This window comes from Pseudorasbora parva, chromosome 19 (genome assembly GCF_024679245.1).
Source record: "Pseudorasbora parva isolate DD20220531a chromosome 19, ASM2467924v1, whole genome shotgun sequence".
Lineage (NCBI taxonomy): Eukaryota > Metazoa > Chordata > Actinopteri > Cypriniformes > Gobionidae > Pseudorasbora > Pseudorasbora parva.
In genome coordinates this window covers 32,334,218-32,352,808 of record NC_090190.1, presented here as the reverse complement: position 1 = coordinate 32,352,808, position 18,591 = coordinate 32,334,218, and the positions used below count along the sequence as shown (strand labels likewise).

The 18,591-nt window shown below is 37.3% G+C and overlaps 1 protein-coding gene across 1 annotated transcript in view; it reads right to left on the bottom strand.

Annotated features, from left to right (window-relative positions):
- The window catches only part of grin2da (glutamate receptor, ionotropic, N-methyl D-aspartate 2D, a), a 145,113-nt gene that overhangs the window by 73,851 nt on the left and 52,671 nt on the right, over positions 1-18,591 (bottom strand). The window contains exons 2-3 of the mRNA XM_067424872.1: positions 16,309-16,912; positions 3,572-3,838 (exon numbers count right to left, since the gene is read on the bottom strand). Of these exons, the coding sequence (XP_067280973.1) occupies positions 3,572-3,838; positions 16,309-16,860 (819 nt within the window). The 5' untranslated portion in view covers positions 16,861-16,912. The remainder of the gene's footprint in view (positions 1-3,571; positions 3,839-16,308; positions 16,913-18,591) is intronic.

Genomic DNA, 18,591 nt, shown 5'->3' with positions numbered 1-18,591 from the left:
TGAATCACGTATGTAAACTGCATCTATGACAAAGAACTGCACAGATGCAGATATCATTACAGTCTATCAATAAATACGCACATCTTATCCTCTGCTTCTAAACCCGGATTGCTGATGCAGATTAAAGAACGCACTGACAGGGAGAAGCCGAAGCATAAAGTGGTTTTAAAGGGGACTTCAGGCAATCGTAAATTTGTGAACATATTAAGAAGCTGATCAGAATTTGTAGGTGTCCTGGGTAGAAATGTAGTGAGGCAAAACCCTTTTGACAAAAAAAATATATATTGTCTGTAAATTTAAACCAGTCAAGGTGGCTAGTAGGAGTGACTATGTTACATGCCACTGCAGAAATCCACCCACATTTGGCGGTTTTTAATGTAAGCCCTGGTTATGCGTATGTGTTTTATTATTGATAGGAAAGCGTGCAGCACATATTTACATATTCACTTAAACACTCCTCTCAGCAAAAGGCACAAAAAAAAAAACCCTTCGCAGTGAGTATCGGGGCCTTTAAGCTTGCTAAATATCACCACTGTTTTTTGATACACTTTTGAATCTAGTTTACAATTCAAATCTTTATGCATTATTTTATTGCTTTATACAGACATTGCAATTCTGCTGCATTGGGTCTCTGAGGGTTAAACACGTGTGAAGAGGGAATGGATTATTTAGTCTTATAGCGGTTTTGGCAATGGAGCAATTTACAATTTATCATCTTTCTGGTCAAGCTTATTTAAATAAAATATAGCTAGTAAGCTTATGCTTTAAAGCAAATCTTTGGAGGCAGAGATTTTACATTTACAACAAAGCTTGCCGATAACATCTGCACTTTGATGTATTGTGTGACTATTGAGCCCTTACAAAAACCGAACTGACGTTTAATCACTGTGAGAAGAAAAAAAAAACATGGAAAAGTTCCTATCACATAGCATCAAGCTGACCCCAATTTTTTCCTCATTCTTTCCATGCAGGAACCGTGACAGGCACTTTGAATGTGCTCCTGTATCAGTCACTGATTAGGGGCTGAAAGTCTGGGTTCTTGGACACTGTGGAGAATTAATCAGTCAAGTTGTTGAACGTAGAGGATGTCTGCTGGCGTGGCCAGTCCTGTGGGGAATTGAGTTGGCCACCTTTGGGTCAGATGGAAACTGTCATTTAATGTCACGCTGCTCAGTAACATTACAGATGCCATATCCCCATTCGTAGGTTACACGACCTTCTTCTCTTTGGGAGCCTTCACGTAAAGGCCAAAGTATGCAGGAGAGTGAGAGAGAAATAGTGGAACGAATACACGAGCAATGAGAGAGAAGGTTAATCGAGAAATCAAGTTGGGAATATGGAGGAAACGACTTCCAGAATGCATGAGGAGCTTTACCATATGTTTCTTATTTAGGATTTCTATAGAATAATTGCACTGGGGCATTAGAGCTGTCTTCTCTCTTTTCATTGTCATATTCATACTTCTATAATTAACCAAGACTGATTTGGTAACACAATTGTTAATTGTGCTGCCAGTGAAGCCACTTTGAATTCAAATGGAAAAAATGTAATAGGAGCTGGTGGAGTGGGAACGCTAAGTTCAATAAAAGGAAAAGAAAAATGGTGGAAGAGTATGAAATGGACAGTCACAATTGAGAACAAGAGCTGCAGTACAGTTCACAAAAGGGACTGATTTATATGAAGACTGCATGGGAAAAATTAACAGATTAAACCAAAACGCTTGCGAACCCTTGGAAATTCCAAGATTTGGGCTATTTAATGTGGGATGTCATAAATTATATATTTATTACTTTATAATCTGGGCCTTAACCCTGGAATAAATAATTTTATAATAATAAAATAATAATACTAATTGGGTAAAAAAGGATCCTTCAGAAATCTTTCTAATATGATGATTTACTGCTCAGGAAACATTTATGATTATTATCATTGTTGAAACAGTTTTTTTTTTTTTTTAGGATTATTTGATGAATAGAAAGATCAAAGAACAGCATTTATCTGAAATATAAAGCTTTTGCAACAATATAAATGTATATACTGTCACTTGATCAATTTAATGCATCCTTTCTGAATAAATTTTTTAATTTCTTTAAGTTCTTTCCCTAAAAAAATAAATAAAATAAAATTATTACCGACCCAAAGCATTTGAATGGAAGTACAATGTTACAAAAGCTTTTTATTTCAGATAAATACATTTGAACTTTCTATTCATTCAATTGTATTTACACAACAATTTCAACATTGATAATAATCATAAATGTTTCAGATCAAAAGTCAGACCACATTAAAAAACTGGATTTTGAACCTAGAAATCAACTTAAATTTTAGGATGAATTTTTTTTTATTTAATTAACGTACAAGAAAATGTTATCAAAATGAATAAAAGCATACATAAAATATTTTAATCGGGAAATTAATCATTTAAACTGTTTTTGGAATTAAAAAAAAAGATAATTGGTAATTTTTTTTCTCAGAATTGCAAGTTTAATTCTCGCAATTATGACTTCATAACACGCAATTGCGAGTTATGGGGAAGACACACTGCACTTTTCGTTCCACTGGCTTCCAAACACATGTGAATGCGTCAGACCGGAAACGCAAGCTCAAGAGAAAAAGTTTCACATTAGCTTGGGGAACTCTGAGCTGCAAATTCAGATCACATGACAACGTGTGACTAGTAGACAATCGATATGTCACGCTATGGCTTATTGGCTGAATTAAAATAATGATGATTTTGCAGTAAAGTCGAGTAGATTGTATTTGTTTTACAATTTGCGTATATTTCTATTTGTTATGTTAAATTCATGTTTATAAAAAATATGCTTCAGAGAGTGATGCCATATCACAACCGTTGCAGTGTCCGAAGAAATTTTACATGCTCAAAGTCTTGTGTGAACGTGGCTTAAAAAAGGTCACAATTCTGAAAAAAAGGCTGTATTTTTTATCCTCAGAATTGGATTTATAACTAGCAATTGCAAGTTTATATCTCACAATTCTGAGAAAAGAAGTCAAAATTGCAAAATATAGACACAAAAGCAAAAAAAAAGTCAGAATTGTGAAGGGGAAAAATAAAAAAAGAGACATTTTCTGACATTTTTTCTTGCAATCGCAAGATTTAAACCGGCAATTCTGACTTTTTTTCTCACAATTCTGATTTTTTAAATTAAAAATTAGCAATTATCTTTTAAATTGTTTTATTTTGTGGCGGAAACAAGCTTCCATAATAATTTGTAACATTGATCATGTGACGTCTTTGTACAGGGAGTCAGATGTTCTTGCTTCCATTGAAGCTCAAGATACTCTTTGATCAGAATGGAGAACATGATCATCAGGTTTTCCACAAAATTGCTGAGTTCAAGCAGCTGCTCAAGAGCTTCTGTCATTAAAGCAGAAGAAAGACAAACCAAAGACATTCTGAAATTCAGGTTAGTTTTGAAATACGCTTTCACTACAGTTTTCATGCTGATAATATAATTTGTGAATAAAATGTATTAAGGATTCCAAATAGAAGCATTTGTACTAGTGGTTTCAGACTTTCAGCTTTCACTGCATTTACATTGCCACTCCTGACCTGTGCTTCATTCTCCTTCAGTAGCCTGCGGGCGCGAGCCCCTCCCGGGTCATCGGTCAGGTTGAGCATCACCACACTCTTTCTCTCCCAACCGATGAAGGAGCCATCTATCATGCCTTCTACCATGGCCAGGAAATCCTCATAGCCGTGGTGGCGTGTGGTAACAACAGAGAACGCCGTCCAATCAAACTCCTCCAGGACTTCAAAAATAACCTCCAGCTGCAGGCCAGTGGAGCACAAGAACTGCAAGTAGACAGAGCCGCTCTCCTGAAAGAATAAGAAAATTTGGGACATAGTAAACCATTTATTATATTTTGGGGTACTTCTGAAAGGTCTAGGGCTTCATAGCCGGATCCACTTCCCTTCCCGGCCTAAATTTCTGTCTGTAGTTTTAGATCAGTCACCGACTAGCCCATTGTTTCAGCATTTCTCATTCATCAGATATTTTTCCCCATCTCTCTATTTACTCTCTGCTTCTTACTCATACAGATCAATACAGTTATTCTTAATACCCACACAGCATGACGTAAAGAATTCATTGCTATTCATAAGCCTGTGTTTCAGGTGACATTAGTGTCCTTGGCTGCTTTAGGATTCGAAACAGTCCATATGGCCTCGCTTCAGCTCACATCACTGTCTTTTTTTCTATACCCCGGAAGGTGACCATTCCACTGTACATTCGAGGAGATTTATGACTTTGACATAAAGCCATATTTCTGATAGTAAAAAATAGCAACGCTTAGTCTGACACTTGCTAATGCATCATAATCATGGTCAAATATATCATGAATGTGGCATGACACCTGTTTTGTGCACACTGGCCATAAATTTGTCTGTACACTCTAAAAACTGCAGGGTTAAAACGCCTGCTTTATCTGAACCATAATATAACTATACGTCTCAGAACATGCTTAACTTCACTTTAGTTTGCACTAATTTCATTTGCTAGGGTTGCTAGGTTTGCACAAACGCAAACATCCACCGTGTCAGAGCGAGTGAAGGGATGTGACCATACAAGATGGCTTTCATTATTATCAACATAGCTGTCACTGCACACATGTAGAGTGTAGACAGCCCTGTTGATCATAATGGAGGTGATCTCCAACGTCTGACAGAGGAGATTACTCAAGGTAAAGCTGTGTTATGTATTTATTTATTTTCATTGGCATCTTTTTGTAAATATGAACATTACAGTAGCTTAGCATTTCACACATTGAATTGGATTGAATTTAATCACATCTTTGCAGGTCTATAATATATTGAGTCCATGGTTGTCTGATTTACTAGCTCATCTCCTTAAAGGAGACATCGGATGCCCCTTTTATAAGATGTAAGAAGTCTGAGATTTCCCCAGAGTGTGTAGGCCTAAGTGAAGTTTTAGCTCAAAATTCCCCACAGATGATTTTTATAGCATGTTAAAATTGCCACTTTTTGGGGGTGAGCAAAACATTTCAATTTCTGCGTGTGTCCCTTTAAATGCAAATGAGCTGGTGCTCCAATAGCTCATGTTCAAAGCTACGACAATCTCTGTCATGCTCCGGCAATAAAACAGAAATATCTCACGCTCTAAAAATGTCACAAACTGTCAGTAGCAGAATATATGCTGCATGGTATAACAGGTATAGTTTAGTTTAATTACGGTTATAGATTATGTTGTCATATTTCTTTTATAAACAATTAGTACAAGCCTGTTGTAGTGGATCCCATCTTAATGATGGCCAAAACTTTAATGAGTTTTATTAAGTTTATTGTGCATCACACGAAATATGAAACGTCTGTTTTCAATCCAGAAAATAACTCAACAAAACACAAGAAGTGAGCATTAAAGTCTTGTCCATGAACTCTCTCTCTCTCCCTTGCATTAAAGGAAGAGTACACCCAAAAATGAAAATTATCCAATAATTGAATCACCCTCAAGCTATCCTAGGTGAATATGACATTCTTCTTTCAGACGAACACAATCAGTTATATTAAACATATCCTGGCTAATCCAAGTATTATAATGGCAGTGAATTGCAGCCCAAAATTTGAAGCCAAAAAAGGTGCATCCATCCATTAGAAAAGTAATCCACACGGCTCTGAGGGGTTAATAAAGGCGGTTAATAAAGTACACTCTGCTTATTACACACACAGGGATGTGCACACTGAAAAAAAGGAAAACACACATTGTCCAATTTACATAATATTATTATTTGCGATCTACACAACAATATTGTGTTTCTCCTCTAAACATAATTTCTTTGCTTTCTATTAATGTAATTCTCTTAAATGTGCAATCTACTAGATTACATTATTTGGGATTAATGTGAACCAATCAAGTACTCGAACATGATTTTTGCTGAAACTATTTCCCAGCATGCTTTGCTTGGGAATTGATTAGAAGAGTAAAATTGTTGAACTTAAGTGTTGTTTTATGTGTTTTTTGGGCAAAATTAGATAAAGGGGAAACTTTAGATTGTTTAATAATGTTTAATATTAATTATGTTGTAATAATTAGAACCATTTAAATTATACTGGGTTACCATAGTGGAGAAGAGCGGAGCGATTGCTTAGGCTGTCGACTGAGAGCACGTCATTAAAGAGCATTTCATAGCACTTGACATGTTCATTATGTGCTATTGCTGACAAACTGAATGAAAGCTAGTTAGTACAGTTTTATAAATCAGTCATGTAACCAAAAATAAATAAATAAATACAAAAACAAAATAAGATTGTGATTTGATTAAAGAGACAGGGTCTCAAGCCCCCCTGTGCATACCACTGCTGTTAGGAAGTCATATTAAAATAATTTTGAGACTACTCAATTGGGTTACTTACAAATTACTTCATTCCATGATGTTGAAGTTATGTGAACAAATTATGTTTGTTTTACTTTAAGTGATTAAATCATGTAAATCCAACACACATTTTTTTTCCGTGCAGCAGCACACAACATTTTTAAATATTAAAAATAAAACGATTGCAATGTAAAATATTACTATTGTGTACATGAAGAGAAAAATGCCAACATTTCATAAGGGATAGTCATTGCATGTATCAAAATGACCTATTTGCAGTAATGATGAATGAAATTGGTTACTTATTTAACCAATCGTGGCAATACACACATGTATTTAAACTGACTCTTTAGGTTGAGGGTGTCTGTATTCCGCCATGTACATAGCAAATCCACCATGGTGCGAGCACAACTGGCTTTTAATGGGAATGGGAGATAAGACTCTGACTGTTTTTTTTTTGCATGTTACGACCAAAACACACTCATAACTCATTAAGAGAATAGGGACAACCCTTTTAGACCATTTTATTAATGAAAACCAATTGTAGTATCATGGAGAAAAATAGTTGAATACATATTTTTCCTATAGATATAAGATTTTGACTTACCAGAGGTTTTAAGGTATGGTTACTAGGTGAATTTGTTTTAGAACCTTCATAAAACTTTAACTCAATTTTTCTAAAAACTAACTTTGCTGACTCTGCAGACTTCAAATCGGTGTAGCTCATTCATTTTTTGTCTGATATAAACAAGTCATACATCATCTTGAAGGTTTTTTAATAGAGAATGTAAAATAACAATATCTAATTTTTGAAATTGTGCTAAATGCGACTCATTTTGCCAGCATGGGTAACATATTATTCCATAATTTTGTGACAGCCAAAAAGGCCTATTGAACCATTTCTTTAAAGATTGAAATAAATATTAAAATAACCATTTCATGATGTAAAATCAACCCAGAATTCTAGTCAAACTGAGCTACCATCTGTGTTAAATGTGTAATGTGTGCTGGGTTTAATGAGCACCCCAACTTGTCAGATAAGAATAACACAGCATGTCTTTTGACTATTATTTACCAACAGTGTGTTTAAAGACTACTAAATTTGACTTGTTTTAACCTCACATTTTTATATAAATCCCTGAAAAAATGATCACAACAAACTGGTGTTAAGTTTGTCTTCACCTAGAACAGCTTTTCCAGGTTACAAACACTTCTTATGCAAATAAAATCTCAATTAACTCCACAGTACTTTTCCCGTATGAATAATTTCCCCCTAGGCGTTACCTTGGCAATCTGGCAGAATTTTTTTTTTCTCTCCTCATAATTACACTTTGACTGTTAGTATAACCATGATGCATACTTGTAAAATGTAAGCAGAGGAATTTTTAACATCAACATTCAAGGCAATCAGCGCATATTCCAGCATGCTCATTATGATCCATCCGCCTCAAACATGCAAAACAAGAGTTCATACTGTGTGACCAAAGGATAAAGCCAGGCTATTACACTGAGTCTTTCAAATAATAACCAGACAGGGGAGCCGCAAACCTGATGAGCACAAAAATGTCACGACTGCAGAGTAGCATTACCAAGCATAAAGGCTCACCTCCACTCTAAATTCAAATGAAGACCAGCTTGTAAAAGCTGAAAGAGCTTACAGTAGTACTGTAACTTGCAGCAGTGAAGCACTTAAATGGGTCAGGTTACATTTTCCACAGGACTACATTTCCTTCAACCCCGTATTGGAATCAAATACCTTGATAAATTTGATGCACTAAAATTTGAGAAGGTATATAGCTTTCTACTTTATTTGTATATCTATATTTCACCAAGAGCAAGATGGAGGGAGAGCCATGCATATGAAAAAATGATTTTATATGTTTTATTCTTTTTTATTATTTATAAGAACATGTAATATTAACGACCATACTTGATAAATACTATCCTGAGCAATAACATTGCCATATATAATACATATTTATTATTATTAGTTGCAGTAGTGGCTTTCCTCCTTATTTAAACTTAAATGCTTTTGCTTAAAACTGAAGAAATTCCGTATTTCTTTTGCATTCTTTTATGCAAGGAGAACAAATGCCCAAGGTGTTTGTGTTTTCAAAAGAATCCCAGTACTAACAGTCTTCAGTTTCTTCTGATGCTGCACCTTTGATTCGGCTAAAAAAAATAAAAATAAATAAAAACAATCTACATTGAACACTTGAAACTAGATTTGCTTCATACACCAAATGCATTGCAGGTGGGAAGGTTTAGATTAAATTGCAGTATATTAAACACTACTAAATCAATTTCAGCTCGAAATGACCTCAGATGTAAATCTGTATGTGCTAATGAAGCACCTTCTGTTAACCATTAGATTCTGAACATAGAGAAATGGAACAGCCTGCTCTGCATCCTCTCAGCAACTAAACCAAACACATCACATTTTTGGAAACGTATAGATCAAGTTTATATTGGTAAGAATATCAAAATCAATTTCCATTTTTTTCCCCCTCAAAGATGACCCATTTAAAAGAGACGGGAAAATTTTTTATTCAAAATATTGTTTTAGAAATCGAAGTTTAGATGCATTTGTCCCAATTATGTCTCGCACATATCTCAAATGGATAACTGAAGAGTCCAGCGATCTAAATGGCCTGCCTTCCTTGAGGGACACTTCAAAAGCTATTAATATAATCTTTTTAACATTTGCCCACTTATAATCAGAGGTCACAGCCTTTGAAATTACTGGAATCCACAATGACACATTTAGTGCTGTTGCTAGGGAGATTTGAAAGACTTCAGGATTGAAGTGTTGCATGATGGCCATACATTTTATAGCGTTGCATAGCTCTGCTTCATAATTGCGTAGCGTTCAGATCATTCTGGTTTCATATGCGCCGCACTAGAGTTGAACCAGAAGTTGTGCGAGTGCCCCTGAGACGGCAGTAATCATCTGTATTGCATTATGTGCCATATTGAGGTCCAGATGGACTAAGTGGTGCATTTTATTTTATTTTATTCAAAAGCTTTTTGGAACCTGAAAGGCTGTGTTTACTAAAATCTGCTTGAACCTAACCAAATATTAAATTCCACATATCTTTTTCATTGTTTTAGAAAGGGGCGAGTGCCTGAGGTGTTTGTGTTTTCAAAAGAATTCCAGACTTCAGTCTCTTTTGATTGCGCAGCTTTCATTCGGCTGAAATCAATCTACATTGAACACTTAGAAATGGATTTTCAGTGTCAGATTTCGAAGCTCATGCAGAGGGTGCAAAGTGGCAGAATAGTGTCTGAAACATCTTCTCACACCAGGATATTTAACCACGTGATGTACCGTATTGTTCCGAATATGTTCCGTATTGGCCCTGAATATAAGATGACACTCTTTTATAAGACAGACCTTTTAAGTAGGTTAGGGTTTGTCTGGCTAGCCATGTCTTGTCCAGTTTGTACCTGCTAGCAGACACAGAACATACACAATTACCCAATATGCGTACAAAATCTTTTAATAATATTTTAATAAAGGTTGTCGAATCTCAAAAAATGTTCATTGTTCAATATCTCAATATTTCAATATCTCAATATTTTAATTTCAATGAACTCAAAATTTTAAGGCAATCAGGTAACTTTTTTTCTAAATAATTTTTTACAGTGTATAAACAAATAAATCACATTATATTATAGAAATATTTACCCATGACCAATATATTTTAAAGGCACAATATGTACGATTTTTGGATCTTCGTTTATCAATGACATCATAACCACGTTACCCTCGACACTTTAATATATTATAATTTTTATTAGAAAAGGAAACAACTATTTGGACACATTTATGGACGAAAAATGAATCATTGTTATATACCATGCCTTATATACCATGCCTGTTTTACCATGCCTAATATCGATCTTGCTCACTGCAGTGTGCAACAAGTGTCTCATAGCAGTCGTGTGTGAACTCACAGAGTAACATTAGTACAGAATTTTCAACATGCTCAAGAGTATCTAATAGGATAAAACAGCACTGCGTTACCCCACATTAGCTTGACCGGAAGAAGCAGAAGTGGCGACTGTGACATAATAAAAGTCCCACTGCTGTCGAACTGTGTCAAGCTTGCTCTCATCAGAAATTGTATTCATGATTTCTGATATGATTTCTGTCTGAGCCCCTTCCCAATTCCTTTCCATTGGCTGTGAGGTGAAGACTACATCTCTGGGCTGCATTTCCCGAAATGTTCTCAACTCTACGTCATTCTTAAGTTATACCTTAAGGTATTCCTTAAAGTTAATATGTGTTTCCTGAAACAAACTTAGTTAAGAATACCTTCTTTAAGTCATACTTTCGTAAGGTTGGTCTGGACCACTCTTAGCTATACCTTATCACTATTAACAGTTCATTCCACTAGTGGCCACCACTGTGCAAAAAGCTTCTTTATATGTCAGTCTATACGAATATAATTCCGAAGTTGCAATATACACCCAGTGTTCAATAAGGCTAGTTGAATTGTTTTTGTTTTTTTTAATTTATTTTTAATTTTTTATGCAAGGATTAAAATTGTCATAAAAAATTTAATTACAAACACTGATGGTTGTTAGCTTTTTAATGATATTATCCAAAGGTACATCAGCTGGCAAACCATTAGACAGGAAAGGCTTAGGAGCCTATTTAAAGGGAATGATTGTGGAAGAGAGTTTGGTCAAACTTTGGCAGGGAGGCAGCGAATAGAATTGTGCTAAATCAAAGACGGCGCCGTCCGCGGAGCCATTTAGTGTATGTGCATTATTTAATCCGTGAAAACTTTAGTCCCCTGGCTACCATGTCAGAAGCTGCTATTAAAAGAAATTTCACCTACCACGAAAGCAAATTCAGCAGCTTTTAGATCTTGTTGTTGGACCAACTTTGTCGAGACACAGCTACCCCCTCAGCCCTTAAATCAGCTGCAGCGGCTCTTCTCTTTCTTTCTTTTTTCCCGCCATATAGTAGCAGCTGATTATATGTTTTGCGTGTTGCGTTTTTATTGACTAGGCCATCTAATAATATAAATTAGTTATTTACACAATAATGTGATGCGGCTGCTGCATGGGCAATCATCCCTGGTTGTGGAGTAAATCAAGACACTGTGGAAAATATATTGTAATAATTTAAATGACGCGTGATGCTCATGATGCGTTTGAGCATGAGATTGCTGGTTCGTGTAAAATGTAGGTGCAATTTTGTATGATAAATGAAAGTTCAACTATTTCTGAAGTGCTTCTTTTATAAAGAACATAATTTTTTGCATAACGCAGTGAAACAGTCCCTGAATAGAGTAAATAATCGATTACTGAGCCATCGATATAAGCCAATTCAGCACCGCCGCCACGGACAGCACCCGCTTACGTCGCACTTAAGAAGGTATACCTTAAGCGACCTCCTAAGGTATAGTTCGGGGAACACACCTAGAAAAGGTATACCTTCAGTTAAGTTAAACCTTTAGAGTCTTTGTAGCACTCTAAGAGACAACGTTATCGGGAAATGCAGCCCTGATTATTACGCGCTCAATTTCGGTTCATCATATCAAGTTATACCTTTGTTTTGAACAGGCGACCTCTAGCGGTGAAAAACTACATGCTGTGCTTTCAAAAGGGCTCTTATAAAAGTTACTTTCATAAAAAACTTTTACTGTAACTTTTACTGTACACTGTAACTTTTATTTTCCATGTCAGAGTTTAGAACAAATTAAAAACATTTTTTTTTTTTTTTTTTTTTTACAAATCAACAAATAAAACAAATTAAAAAATTAAAAAAAATACATTGTCATGATTTTTATGGCTCTTTAATTTAATTTAATCAAAAGTTATTAAATTTTGTGTCAATTAAAAATTTTCATAATTTTTGACCAGAAGGTGGCCTGCCCCGAAACTTTTCTGAGTACCGTCAGAGCATGGTGCCGAAGACATATACTGAGAATATAAAAATAAAAAAAAAGGGAGATGAACGAAGGTCTTATAGGTTTGGAATAGGATCTGTGGAGAACACAAGCTCAAGACACTTTCACACTTTATTCTACGACATAAAATGCATCAGTATTACCCCACTCATGATTTTTTCAAATGTTAGGCGTCTTGAAAAAGGCGGTTGCTAACAAGTGGCTAAATGAGACTACAGAGGCTGTCGAGTAGATTAAACGTCATCATGCCGAAAAGGTAAGTTCGGTCTGCTTTTACATCCTCATTATGCTCATAATTGTGCTATTACAACTCAAACATTCTGGGGAAAAAAAGGTTTTAGATAATAACTGAAAGAGTTGTCGGAATTGCGGGACTGTGGTGTAGTCCATTTATAGCCTACCTTTAGCCTTACTTCTGGCAACTGCATTTAGGCTTCAAATTTCTGTGTTTATCCGTGATAATTATTTTAATGGACAAACTGTGTAAATATCATAAACTTTTGTTGATCACAGAGCTTGTTTTTGCGATAATCTAAAAGCCTCTGTTTTTTCTCAAAGGAACCAGTGCAATGCTAACTAGCGGATGGCCTACAAAGTGACGCCATACCTACACCCCTTAATGACAGAATTTTTACTTTGGGGTGAACTAACCATTTAAAGTTTGCACAATAACCTCCCATCAGTTGCTGGTTCACTTGCCCAAACTTCTGGATGGTCTTTTATAGGTGTGGGTCGCATCATTCTTGGGGGGCACACTCGTTTTACACGTATTTGGCACTCCCTATTGTTGCGGGTGTATTACTGACATATAAAAGTCTAGACCCTGAATATAAACTGACCCTATTTTTGTCTTATATTCAGAACTATACAATAATTAATTACTGTATTAATTAAACCAGTTAAGTGACTCCATGCCATGGTCTGGTTGGCGGTGTTTGTCAAGAGGTGAAGGAAGTCTCTGGAGATATGCTCTCAGAGAGAGAGTTAACTCTGTAACTCCAAACCCACGCTCTCACCAATCCTCAACACATGAGCCTTTCCAAATGTAGTTAATTAAAGCCTAAGCAAGCAAATGAAAATGTAATGTAATATTTTTCCACAGGAGAGAAATACGATGGCAGAGAGAATGTCTCCAGAGTGTGAAAAAACAACACAGGTAGCCTGAAACTTATTCGAGTTTAATTGGTCATCTTAATTATGCTGAAATCTTATTAAGTGGTATGACACGGTGAATTTTTAGTCCACCGTCACATGCGAGTGGCAGATACTGGTTGCTGCAGAATGAATTATTTAAGTAGGGATTTTTACAAACAAGCCTAGACGGTGTTTGTTCAAAGGAAGGAAGAAAGGGCGAAACAGACAGATTTTAAATATTGTAAATCCAGGGCATGCGTTGACAGCATAAGGCTTAAGTGACAAAAGAGACCTTCAAAAGGTCTCTGACTGAGTCATTTCTGAACATAATAGCTGTACCGGATGTGTTTGTGTACTAGTAACACTTGCGCACTGTAATCACAGAGCGGGTATAAAACACTACATACACCATTTCATGTGATTTTCCGTTGCTGATGGCTATTTACTATAAAAATGCAATGTCATTTTAATACATACTAGTTTACATTTAGATTCAATTTGAGCAGTTTTCTTTGAAATGCATTGAATCAATGTGTCCTGAAATATCCCACCTGTCGCTGTGACAGCCCTAGGCCCTGTGAACATCTGGGAGTGGCCCACACTTTTTCAGTCAATCAGAAAGGCTCTCTTGCATCTGACATTCTAGCATGCCTTTGGAGGACTGATAGAACTTTGGAGGGCAAAAGATACAAATTTCTCAACGTATGATCAAATGATGGAGCATCACTTTTGCGAACCCTTGCATATTCCCCTCTATGCCAATATTTGCATACACTGTAGTGTGTATAGGTATCGTAACTCAAAAAGTAATTACCAAAACATTTTACTATTGTACACAGGGCTCTCACACAACATTTTTCTGTTTACTGCCTATTCACTGTTTGAAAAAAAAGAAAAAAAAAACAACCTGTATTGTGACCTGTATTGTTGACTAATGCTTAATACTTTGAATAATTACCCACTGTTTTGCCAAAATTAGAAGAGGCATATCTAGGAGACAGCTCAGTGCTTTTCCAGTCCGTGCACATAGAGAGGACAACTGAGGTCATGGCTGAAAAATGACCAAATACCATTATATCTCTGAGGGAAAGTGTTATTGTGCATTCCAGAAAAAAAATAATTAAGTCTAAAGAAAATAATAATGGAGATGATGAGACTAGGTCAGGGTTTGTCTGGCTAGTCTAGTCCAGTTTTAGTTAACACTTGCTGGTAGATTTTATTCTTAAAAGCTCCAAATTACTAACTTTATTTTCCAAGTCAGAGCTCAGAACAGTCGCTAACAAATAGCTTGTGACTGTTCACTCGCTCACTGTCATCAGCCAATCAGTTTTGTCATGATGTCATATTTACGGCTCAGATAATCTGCTCTAACATACTGGCTGCAGAATTGACGGCTACATCCATGGACCCTTTTCACCGGCTGTCATGCATTTCCACAATACTTAACATCGCAAATCTGTGTATATATATATATATATATATATATATATATATATATATATATATATATATATATATATATATATATATATATATATATATATATATATTTATTTATTTATTTTTTTTAATTTTTTTTTAAATCACGCTATAAGCCGATATCTCAAGAATCGAAATTACGTCACCACTGTGTAAAATTAGTTCCATTACTACTACATTAGTATTCTCTTTTCTTGGTCTGTTTTCCAATCTGCTGTTATCAAATTTACAAAGAAAGTAAATGTACATCTTTGTGAGGTTTGAGTGTTATACCAGCAGAGTGAGGTCAAAGAGTAAATCCATGGGTATTTGGGGACATTTTTGCCGGTCCTCACTTTCCGAGAACCCTTCAAAGGCCTGTTTGAGGGTCAATACTTGGTTTTAGGGATAAGGTTATAATTAGGTTAAGGGTATGCTTAGGGTAAGGGTTCAAGTTAGGCAGTTAGTTGTGATAGGTAGGCTTAGGTTAAGGAGCTTGCATTGTGTCAATGAATGTCCTCAGAAAGATAGATGTACAACAATGTGTGCGTGTGTGTGTACCAAGCGAAGATTTTCCCAGCACAACGTGAAAAACACTGTTTTAAAATGATGTGTGATCATGTACAGTCACACCAATCAGATACGGAGAATGATATGAACAATACACGTCTTCATTTCAAATGAATTCTTAAATGTATCTCTTAATTAGAGCTGTGTTGTCTAACCGATAAATCACCAAGACAGTTAAACATTTTCATGATATTTAAAGGAAGTGCATGTAAGATTGTGGCCAAAACTGGTACTGCAATCACTTTCAAATGACTGTAGAGCGGTGTATCCTCTCTCCCCCTCCCCCTGACTCGAGGTTGCCAGATAGGCTGCGGGATCCAACAGGAACGTTTGTAGATCAGCAGCTGTGGTAACTAGAGCAGATCTGGCAACCTGGGTGCCGAAACATTACTGACTTCGTGATTGGTAGATAAGTGGAGGGCGGAGCTTCAGGCAAAAACACAACATGTCAACATCAACATCAGTTGAGGGCTGCAACAACAACTAATATTTACTAGTACTAGTATTTGAAATTAACATGATTTCTTAATGTCTAGTGATATATCAGGGCCATTTTATGATTAATTGAAAGGCATTTCTTACATACAAAGACTTTAATTCTCAAACTATTTCTTGTTAGGCTCAGCCATCGCTGTTATTGGAAAAAAAATTACCCACTGTGGGCCAATCTGAAAGCTGAAAAACTACTTCAACAATTAGTGGAAACGGGAACATAAAAAATATATTTGTTGTAGTTTGGCTTCAACACTTTAGAAGAACTACTTCTGCTTCTGCGACCATGGAAATATTAGTTTTACTATAGCCGATTCCATTCTCTCAAATTCATAAAGAAACATTAAATCTAAGAATCTTATGAATAAATCTTAACTCTTACCTGTGGCTCCCTGCCCAGACCAGCCCCTCCTCCCACAGCAATGACAGGCACTCCTGTTTGGGCCGAGACAAATTCCAGCATAGGTGCTAACGGTGCCCGGTTTGGAGGTGGCGGCTTCTCTTCCTCAAACACAAGGCCTTGTAGCGGAGTGGTAGCCAGTAACTCGCATAACTGTAGCAAGAGGCTCCCAGGACTGCTCTCGTTCACGGCCAGCCAGATCACATTCGCGGGACCCCATGGCGTCATCACACTTTCACCCACCTGTCCTGACCAGGCCCGACTTAGAAAACCCGTCCCCGAGTTGCTGCTGCTTGGCCCGGCACCGGAGCCGGAGCCCGCTGAAGAGGCGCCGCCCACGCCCCCCACCCCAGCGCTCGTTTCCGGGAGGTGGGAGGAGCCAGAGTGAACCACAGCGATGTTGACTCCGCCCGAAGCCCCTCCTGAGTCCCTCTCTCTCTCCCGGGGGCGGAGCAGCAGTGGGGGGGAAGGCTGGGCCGGCCCAGTGCACGCCAGCACAGCCAATAGAAACGAAAGGGCGGGCCTCGCCGCCATAACACGGGCAGAGAGTCACTTGGGTGGGTAGCACTTTATGCAGGAACGAGACCTTGAGGGAGAAAAGAAAGAACGACAAAAAGGCAAGCAGTCAGCTTACAGTACATCAACATCAATTAAGACGCTGCCAGACACCAAGATACATTAACTTAGCAGAGGTAGTTAAGTCCCTTCATTGAGATTGGAGAAGATTGCTAACACATCTCACCTCCCTGAACCTCACCAATCCCCAGGGAACATGGGAAATCATTACCCCCCCCTGTATTGATTCATGCATTAGATCGTTCAACGCAGGACAGAGTCTCGAATCTTCACAATAAATCTGCCTGGTCGTAAAGCGTCCATCTCTGCCTGGGTAGATCTAGAGCAGACTGAGTAAATAAAAGTGAAGAACAGAGGGGATGAGGCCGCCCTCTGCGCCTTTTGTTTGTGTTCCTCACACAATGAGCGAAAAAAGCGAGAGTGCACGAGAACGAGAGAGGGAGGGAGAGACAGCGTGCTTGTGCTGATACAAATGGCAGGCCATGTAAGCGCCAGCAACACCATGAATCATTTTCAAGTCACTTTGTACGCCAGCCATCAAAACCTACCCACCCATCCCTCCGCCTTTGCTGCAGACGTGCACATACACACTCTCTTTAATTAACCTCCCACTAAACACACTTATTTATACACAAACAACACATACACGAGCGTACAGACAAGCAATAGTGCGATATACTGTGTGATATATAGCACAAACGTACCTATACTCGCACTAATGTGTATATTAAGTAATGCACTGATTCAGGGTCTGGCAGCACATTCACACACCCACATGCACACACAATTACAAATTAACATCTATCTCGCCGTCATACTGGCTACGTTTCAGAACTGGAGCTGCTAATGTCATAGCTTTGAACCAGAAGGCACGCTGACGTCATAATTTCTTCTCTCTTTTTCCTCCTTCTCTCTTCCCCATTAATTCTCCTTGCAGTTCTTTTGACACTGGGAAAAAGACACAGAATGGGGGATTAAGACTTGGGAAAGCAAGATCCGTTTGGGAAAGACCAATAGGCAGAGGAGGGGGGTGAAAAAATGAAAGAAGTGGACGTTTGAATGGAAGCAAAGAGTGAGAAGAAAGAGGGGTGAAAAGGATGAGAGCAAAGGAGGTAAAAAGAGAAATATTTAAGAGTGAGATCAATAACATAAAAGGACAGATGCCTATAAGGGAGTTTTGAGTAAAGGCAAACGGGCCTATCTGAGGATCTACTGCATAATTCAGGACATCATTACTATCGGCCTATGGGCAAAGACTGCAGTGGCGCGAGTAGGGGAAAATACTGCGGAGTAAATGGAAGAACACAAACAAAATTTATTTGACTCCGTGTTAATATGTCTAGCGCACAGTACTTAAAGTGGACGGCAGGCTTCTGAAAAGGGCTATGCGTTTCAGCTCTCATTCCGCATGTTGAAATCCAAAGGGATTGAGGACCAGAGAAGGTGACTTCTTTGTGCATCAAGCATAAAAAATCCATTAAAGTCATAATTCCGCTTCAAAGAAATACAAAGTAACGGATGAAGAGAAAAACAATAACCTGTACCGTAGACCGAGTCTAGATAGGAACATCTGTTCTGGATAGTTAAGTGTGATTATAGATGAAACTGTAGAGCTATAAAGCTCCTTATGCTTGATCCAAATGGGTTATTAGCAAGAGAGCGCAAAAATAAAAAAAATCTTTAAAACAT